This window comes from Phyllobates terribilis, unplaced genomic scaffold (assembly GCF_046119375.1).
Source record: "Phyllobates terribilis strain yellow unplaced genomic scaffold, ASM4611937v1 Scaffold_2__4_contigs__length_985480577, whole genome shotgun sequence".
Lineage (NCBI taxonomy): Eukaryota > Metazoa > Chordata > Amphibia > Anura > Dendrobatidae > Phyllobates > Phyllobates terribilis.
This window is the reverse complement of record NW_027362762.1, coordinates 39006088-39014392: the sequence shown is the minus strand read 5'-3', so window position 1 is coordinate 39014392 and position 8305 is coordinate 39006088. Positions and strand designations below refer to the sequence as shown.

The 8305-nt window shown below is 50.1% G+C and overlaps 1 protein-coding gene across 1 annotated transcript; it reads right to left on the bottom strand.

The window, feature by feature from the left end:
• Window positions 1-375: 375 nt before the first annotated feature.
• LOC141190604 (sialidase-3-like) lies at window positions 376-6814 on the bottom strand. Its single transcript, XM_073661237.1, has 3 exons — window positions 5646-6814; window positions 2714-2928; window positions 376-2635 (listed from the first exon to the last, which is right to left on the bottom strand). The coding sequence occupies exons 2-3, from the start codon at window positions 2912-2914 to the stop codon at window positions 1649-1651; spliced, it is 1188 nt and encodes a 395-aa protein (XP_073517338.1). The 5' UTR covers window positions 2915-2928; window positions 5646-6814; the 3' UTR covers window positions 376-1648.
• Window positions 6815-8305: the final 1491 nt, after the last annotated feature.

The following is an 8305-nucleotide window of genomic DNA, read 5'->3' as shown; positions in this document are numbered from 1 at the left end:
ACGGAGTTGACTAAACCGCCGTGTGGCCAAGGTTGGTCCGGGTAGGCACTTAGTTACATCACAGCACAGAGGTTCCACCACCTGGATCCATAACACAACCAACTGCAGGGCGACAGTCTGTCACTTCTGACACACTCGTGACACGTGGAGGGGAAAAGGGGAGCCTGGAGGGGAACAAAGGAGCATGGAGGGGAACAGAGGAGCATGGAGGGGAACAGAGGAGCATGGAGGGGAACAGAGGAGCATGGAGGGGAACAGAGGAGCATGGAGGGGAACAGAGGAGCATGGAGGGGAACAGAGGAGCATGGAGGGGAACTTAGGGGTCTGGAATGATACAGAGGGGCCTGGAATGGAACAGAGGAGTCTGGAGGGGAACAGAGGAGTCTGAAATGGGAACAAAGGATTCTGAAAGAGGAACAGAGGATTCTGAAAGAGGAACAGAGGAGTCTGGAGGACAGATGAGTGTCGAGGGGAACAGAGGGGTCTGGAGAGGAACAGAGGGGTCTGGAGGGAAACAGAGGAGCCTGGAGGGGAACAGAGGAGCCTGGAAGGGAACAGAGGAGCCTGGAAGGGAACAGAGGAGCCTGGAGGGGAACAGGGGAGCCTGGAGGGAACCAGAGGAGCCTGGAGGGAACCAGAGGAGCCTGGAGGGAACCAGGGGAGCCTGGAGGGAACCAGGGGAGCCTGGAGGGAAACAGAGGAGCCTGGAGGGAAACAGAGGAGCCTGGAGGGAAACAGAGGAGCCTGGAGGGAAACAGAGGAATCTGGAGGGAAACAGAGGAATCTGGAGGGAAACAGAGGAATCTGGAGGGAAACAGAGGAATCTGGAGGGAAACAGAGGAATCTGGAGGGAAACAGGGGAATCTGGAGGGAAACAGAGGAGCGCGGAGGGGAACAGGGGAGCGCGGAGAGGAACAGGGGAGTCTGAAAGGGAACAAAAGGAGTCTGAAAGGGAACAAAAGGAGTCTGGAGGGGAACAAAAGGAGTCTGGAGGGGAACAAAAGGAGTCTGGATACGACCAAGGCTGTATTCTGTGTGTAGAGGTCGTACTCACTCATTACTGCTACACTAACAGACAATATTTAGGATGGTCTGAACTATTTTGGATAATGAGCTGCAGAAAGTAATCACAAAACAATTACTACTCGGGAAAAAGAGATTTACAGAAGAGAAATGTCATAAAAAAATGTATCACAAATCTAAACAAAAGATAAGAAGAAACAGATGAAAAACACATAAAAAGCAGAATGGAGGCAGCTGCACGGCCCGGAGGGTGAGGAGGTGCAGGGCAGAGACGGCTTCGGAGGGTGAGGAGGTGCAGGGCAGAGACGGCTCCAGAGGGTGATTAGGTGCAGAGACGGCTCCAGAGGGTGATTAGGTGCAGGGCAGAGATGGCTCCGATCAGACACGTGGATGGGGATGATATAGTTTATGGGACGACCCCTTTAAGGCGTCCACGACAGAGAGGAGTGGACAGAAGCTGCTAATTACAGGGGGGGGGATCAGGCACCATCTAATGAGCAGTATGAGAGCGTGTATCGGGGGTCAGGAGAGTGGTGGATGGCGCCATCTTGTGGCCCCTCAGTGCATTCCTACACTGGGTTACTTTTGGCACCTGGAGACTTGGCGGACGCCCCGACACTCGTGATTAGGGCTTAGAGGAATTGTTCAGCAGCTCTTCCATCGTGAACCTCTGGAAGACGATCTTTTCGCAGGCCGCGTCCTTTCCGCATTCAAACAAGCAGGCGAAGGAGTGAGTGTCCTGGCACACCGCCAGGTCCGAGTAACCACTGGGACCCTCGTTGATGACCCACGGTGGGGTCCAGGTGGACGGCACAAGGGGTGATTTATTCAAGTAGACTCCTAAGTCCACGCGGCCCCGGCTGCTGGTGGGATGGGAGTAGAGGAGCCAGGACGTGACGCTATGCTGAAGGGGCGACTCTTCCCCGCCGTCCGCCTCGTCCTGAGTTGCCTCCGGAGGCCTGTAGCTCACCACACTGCCCTGGCAGCCATGAGGCGGCTCACACAGGCTTTTATTGTAGTGGGCATCTGTGAACTCCATGGACTGGGGGCTGCTGGTCGCCTCCACCCGGTAGCGCTGACCGGTCCTGGCGCTGCAGTACAGGAGGTCGTTGCCGCTGCTGCAGGTCACCTCGGCCACCTCGCACTCCCCTGTCTTCTGCCGCCACAGCCCGCTGCCCTTGTGCCAGCTCTCTCCGCGGTCGTCGCTGTAGAAGATGAATGAGTGGGGCTTGGTCTTCCAGGGGACGGGCAGGCCGCAGACGCGGGAGTGGATGTAGTACAGGTACGCGGGCACGATCAGCCTGCCCGACGGAGAGCAGACGCCGTGACCGGGGCCAACCGCCAAGGTGGCGCAGCTCTTCAGGTCCTCACCCAGGACCTCCTCCGTCACGTCTTTCGGTAGGCTCCACGATTGGCCGTGGTCGCGGCTGGTGACGTAGCAGAGCCGGGCGGCATTTCGGCCGGTTATGATTTGCCGGAACTCGGAGATTTCGCTTTTTACACAGACGAAGAAGAGGAAGACGGTGTCAGTGGCGGGATGGTACAGCGGGCAGGGGTTCATGGTCCGGTGCCCCGGTAACTTGGCGTGGCTCACCGGCATCGCGTCTTCCCACTAAGGAGGCAAAACAGATGGAGACGTTGGAAAGTCACAAGATCAGACGCGGAGAGAGGTGACATGAGGAGCCGGTACCTGCACCTCCCCGCGCTGCACCCGACCGCGCCGCACCACCAGGTACAGGGCGTCCTGATCATCGGGGGACGAGCGCTTCTCCGCCAAGGCCAAGAAGATGGAGGGACGCGGGAGGAAGAGCAGAGCCGGGATACGATACGTCACACCGCCAGGATCCTGCTGGAACAGGGTCACCGAGTCCAGAGAGAGCGCCCCCGACATGTCTGTACCCGAACCTGCAGGACAGCGGATACACGAGACTGACAGCCGAGAGCGACCTGTATCTAATCCTGTGTGATACTGAAATGTGTATCTAATCCTATCCTCTGTGATACTGAGACGTGTATCTAATCCTATCCTCTGTGATACTGAGCTGTGTATCTAATCCTATCCTGTGTGATACAGAGCCGTGTATCTAATCCTATCCTGTGTGATACTGAGCCATGAATCTAATCCTATCCTGTGACACGGAGGCATGTATCTAATGCTATCCTGTGTGATACTGAGCCATGTATCTAATCCTATCCTGTGACACGGAGCCGTCTATCTAATCCTATCCTGTGATACTGAGCCGTGTATCTAATCCTCACCTGTGTGATACTGAGCCGTGTATCTAATCCTATCCTGTGACACGGAACTGTCTATCTAATCCTATCCTGTGATACTGAGCCATGTATCTAATCCTCTCCTGTGTGATACTGAGCCGTATATCTAATCCTATCCTGTGACACGGAGCCGTGTATCTAATCCTATCCTGTGACACGGAGCCGTGTATCTAATCCTATCCTGTGTGATGCTGAAATGTGTATCTAATCCTATCCTGTGTGATACTGTCTGCTGGGCTGTGTATCTAATCCTATCCTGTGTGATACTCTCTGCTGAGCCGTGTATCTAATCCTCTCCTATGTGATACTGTCTACTGAGCCGTGTATCTAATCCTATCCTGTGTGATACTGTCTGCTGAGCCGTGTATCTAATCTTCTCCTGTGTGATACTGTCTGCTGAGCTGTATCTAATCCTCTCTTGTGTGATACTGTCTGCTGAGCCGTGTATCTAACCCTCTGCTGTGTGATACCGTCTGCTGAGCCGTGTATCTAATCCTGTCCTGTGTGATACTGTCTGCTGAGCCGTGTATCTAATCCTATCCTGTGTGATACTGTCTGCTGAGCCGTGTATCTAATCCTCTCCTGTGTGATACGGTCTGCTGAGCCATGTATCTAATCCCATCCTGTGTGATACTGTCTGCTGAGCGGTGTATCTAATCCCATCCTGTGTGATACTGTCTGCTGAGCGGTGTATCTAATCCTCTCCTGTGTGATACCGTCTGCTGAGCCGTGTATCTAATCCTATCCTGTGTGATACCGTCTGCTGTGCCGTGTATCTAATCCTATCCTGTGTGATACTGTCTGCTGAGCCGTGTATCTAATCCTCTCCTGTGTGATACTGTCTGCTGAGCCGTGTATCTAATCCTATCCTGTGTGATACTGTCTGCTGTGCCGTGTATCTAATCCTATCCTGTGTGATACTGTCTGCTGAGCCGTGTATCTAATCCTATCCTGTGTGATACTGTCTGCTGAGCTGTGTATCTAATCCTATCCTGTGTGATACTGTCTGCTGAGCCGTGTATCTAATCCTATCCTGTGTCACACTGTCTGCTGAGCCGTGTATCTAATCCTATGCTGTGTGATACTATCTGCTGAGCCGTGTATCTAATCCTCTCTTGTGTGATACTGTCTGCTGAGCCGTGTATCTAATCCTATCCTGTGTGATACTGTCTGCTGAGCCGTGTATCTAATCTTATCCTGTGTGATACTGTCTGCTGAGCCGTGTATCTAATCCTATGCTGTGTGATACTATCTGCTGAGCTGTGTATCTAATCCTCTCCTGTGTGATACTGTCTGCTGAGCCGTGTATCTAATCCTATCCTGTGTGATACTGTCTGCTGAGCTGTGTATCTAATCCTATCCTGTGTGATACTGTCTGCTGAGCCGTGTATCTAATCCTATCCTGAGTGATACTGTCTGCTGAGCCGTGTATCTAATCCTATCCTGAGTGATACTGTCTGCTGAGCCGTGTATCTAACCCTCTCCTGGGTGATACTGTCTGCTGAGCCGTGTATCTAATCCTATCCTGAGTGATACTGTCTGCTGAGCTGTGTATCTAACCCTCTCCTGGGTGATACTGTCTGCTGAGCCGTGTATCTAACCCTCTCCTGGGTGATACTGTCTACTGAGCCGTGTATCTAATCCTATCCTGAGTGATACTGTCTGCTGAGCCGTGTATCTAATCCTATCCTGTGTGATACTATCTGCTGAGCCGTGTATCTAATCCTATCCTGTGTGATACTGTCTGCTAAGCCGTGTATCTAATCCTATCCTGTGTGATACTGTCTGCTAAGCCGTGTATCTAATCCTGCCCTGTGTGATACTGTCTGCTGAGCCGTGTATCTAATCCTATCCTGTGTGATACTGTCTGCTGAACCGTGTATCTAATCCTATCCTGTGTGATACTGTCTGCTGAGCCGTGTATCTAATCCTATCCTGTGTGATACTGTCTGCTAAGCCGTGTATCTAATCCTATCCTGTGTGATACTGTCTGCTGAGCCGTGTATCTAATCCTATCCTGTGTGATACTGTCTGCTGAGCCATGTATCTAATCCTATCCTGTGTGATACTGTCTGCTGAGCCGTGTATCTAATCCTCTCCTGTGTGATACTGTCTGCTGAGCCATGTATCTAATCCTATCCTGTGTGATACTGTCTGCTGAGCCGTGTATCTAATCCTCTCCTGTGTGATACTGACTGCTGAGCCGTGTATCTAATCCTATGCTGTGTGATACTGTCTGCTGAGCTGTGTATCTAATCCTCTAACACTCTGTATGATGTATCTAAGCCCCTGCTGTGATACTCTGCAGCCCCCTCTATGTGGTATATACACAGCTGTTGGCTCCTCACCTTCTTCCCTACAGTTCCGATCTGTACAAAGTACACGATGAATTAGATGTTTAGCAGTGTCTCATCCTCAGCAGCTGGCGGCCATGTTTCCGAAGACCATGGGACATTGGATATTATGTACAGACGCAGCAAACATGGCGCCCGCAGTGAGCGTCAGACAGCGAGGAGCAGCGGCGCCTCTGGTGGTGAGAACATTACGATGTCACGTGACTCAGCGCCGTCTGTATATAGGATGCAGCTGCTGTCACATTGGAGACAGGAGTGTACTCACATCGCCATCTGGTGGTCGCAGCCGGGACAGCAATCATTTCCATTATAGATAGCGCTGTCATATTCTGCAGCGTTCTACACAAGATGCTTCAGGGCTTTTTATCATTTATGCTGCAATTTGCCAATTTCTAGTTGTAAATATTGTAAATTTTACCAGCACATGTGGCCACACCCCATTGGCTAAACACAGCATATATTTTTTTTAACTGCTGTGAACAGTGGGAAAAACCATAAATGATCCCATAGTCTCCGTGTGCGAGAAGCCGCGGCCGGGGTGAGGTTAATGTCTCCCTAGCTTTCTCACAGCGTTCTCGCCTTTCTTATAATTGTGACATTGTTTTACGATTGTTTTTTGTGCTCAGAAAAATTTAATGGCGGCGACACAATAAAAGCTCAAAAAAATCCCCGAAAATGACCCAATTCATGACGGACGCGGCGTCCCCGGATCTGGATTTAGCATTTTTCATGTCATTTTAATCACTTTTTTGTTTGGCCGTTGTGGAGGGAGTTTGGGGTTTCCAGACGGCTGCGCCTGATTCCCCCTGTGTGAACGCGCTCCGACTCGCCCTCCGGGATGATTTTATGAACACGGGAAAAAAAAAAAATAAATTATTCATTTTCCAAAACCTGTAATTTCCTGCAAGAAAAAAAGAGGCAAAAATAAAGATATTCTTAATTATTCACAAGAATTCACAAACCTCAGGACGACATTGGGGGAAATTTGGTTCCAAAAACGTCAAATGCAGCAAAAAAATAAGTGAATAAAAAATAAATCGCTGAATCTGGACGGTGGGTCCCCGCCGCCTCCTTTATACAGAAGATTATTTTTTTTATTTCTCCATCAAAATATTTATATAATTTTTTGCTCCTGTAGTTCTGACAGAAACTGTTCATTTTACCCATATAACGTCCTGAAAAATAACAAGAAAAATACATTATAAGCTGAGCCGTGTATCTAATCCTCTCCTGTGTGATACCGTCTGCTGAGCCGTGTATCTACTCCTATCCTGTGTGATACTGTCTGCTGAGCCGTGTATCTAATCCTATCCTGTGTGATACCGTCTGCTGAGCCGTGTATCTAATCCTATCCTGTGTGATACTGTCTGCTGAGCCGTGTATCTAATCCTATCCTGTGTGATACTGTCTGCTGAACCGTGTATCTAATCCTCTCCTGTGTGATACTATCTGCTGAGCCGTGTATCTAATCCTCTCCTGTGTGATACTGTCTGCTGAGCCGTGTATCTAATCCTATCCTGTGTGATACTGTCTGCTGAGCTGTGTATCTAATCCTCTCCTGTGTGATACTGTCTGCTGAGCTGTGTATCTAATCCTCTCCTGTGTGATACTGTCTGCTGAGCAGTGTATCTAATCCTCTCCTGTGTGATACTGTCTGCTGAGCCATGTATCTAATCCTCTCCTGTGTGATACTGTCTGCTGAGCTGTGTATCTAATCCTCTCCTGTGTGATACTGTCTGCTGAGCAGTGTATCTAATCCTCTCCTGTGTGATACTGTCTGCTGAGCCATGTATCTAATCCTATCCTGTGTGATACTGTCTGCTGAGCAGTGTATCTAATCCTCTCCTGTGTGATACTGTCTGCTGAGCTGTGTATCTAATCCTCTCCTGTGTGCTACTGTCTGCTGAGCCGTGTATCTAATCCTCTCCTGTGTGATACTGTCTGCTGAGCCGTGTATCTAATCCTCTCCTGTGTGATACTGTCTGCTGAGCAGTGTATCTAATCCTCTCCTGTGTGATACTGTCTGCTGAGCTGTGTATCTAATCCTCTCCTGTGTGCTACTGTCTGCTGAGCCGTGTATCTAATCCTATCCTGTGTGATACCGTCTGCTGAGCCGTGTATCTAATCCTCTCCTGTGTGATACCGTCTGTGGAGCCGTGTATCTAATCCTATCCTGTGTGATACCGTCTGCTGAGCCGTGTATCTAATCCTCTCCTGTGTGATACCGTCTGTGGAGCCGTGTATCTAATCCTCTCCTGTGTGCTACTGTCTGCTGAGCCGTGTATCTAATCATATCCTGTGTGATACCGTCTGCTGAGCCGTGTATCTAATCCTCTCCTGTGTGATACTGTCTGCTGAGCCGTGTATCTAATCCTCTCCTGTGTGATACTGTCTGCTGAGCTGTGTATCTAATCCTCTCCTGTGTGATACTGTCTGCTGAGCCGTGTATCTAATCCTATCCTGTGTGATACCGTCTGCTGAGCCGTGTATCTAATCCTCTCCTGTGTGATACCGTCTGTGGAGCCGTGTATCTAATCCTCTCCTGTGTGCTACTGTCTGCTGAGCCGTGTATCTAATCCTCTCCTGTGTGATACTGTCTGCTGAGCTGTGTATCTAATCCTCTCCTGTGTGCTACTGTCTGCTGAGCCGTGTAT

What these genes read in the sequence shown, in the direction of transcription:
- LOC141190604 (XM_073661237.1), bottom strand. Translation starts at nt 2,914, where the DNA reads ATGTCGGGGGCGCTCTCTCTGGACTCGGTGACCCTGTTCCAGCAGGAT. An exon ending in TGCAGCGCGGGGAGGTGCAG is followed by an intron (nt 2,636 to 2,713) that starts GTACCGGCTCCT and finishes TTGCCTCCTTAG; the next exon opens with TGGGAAGACGCGATGCCGGT.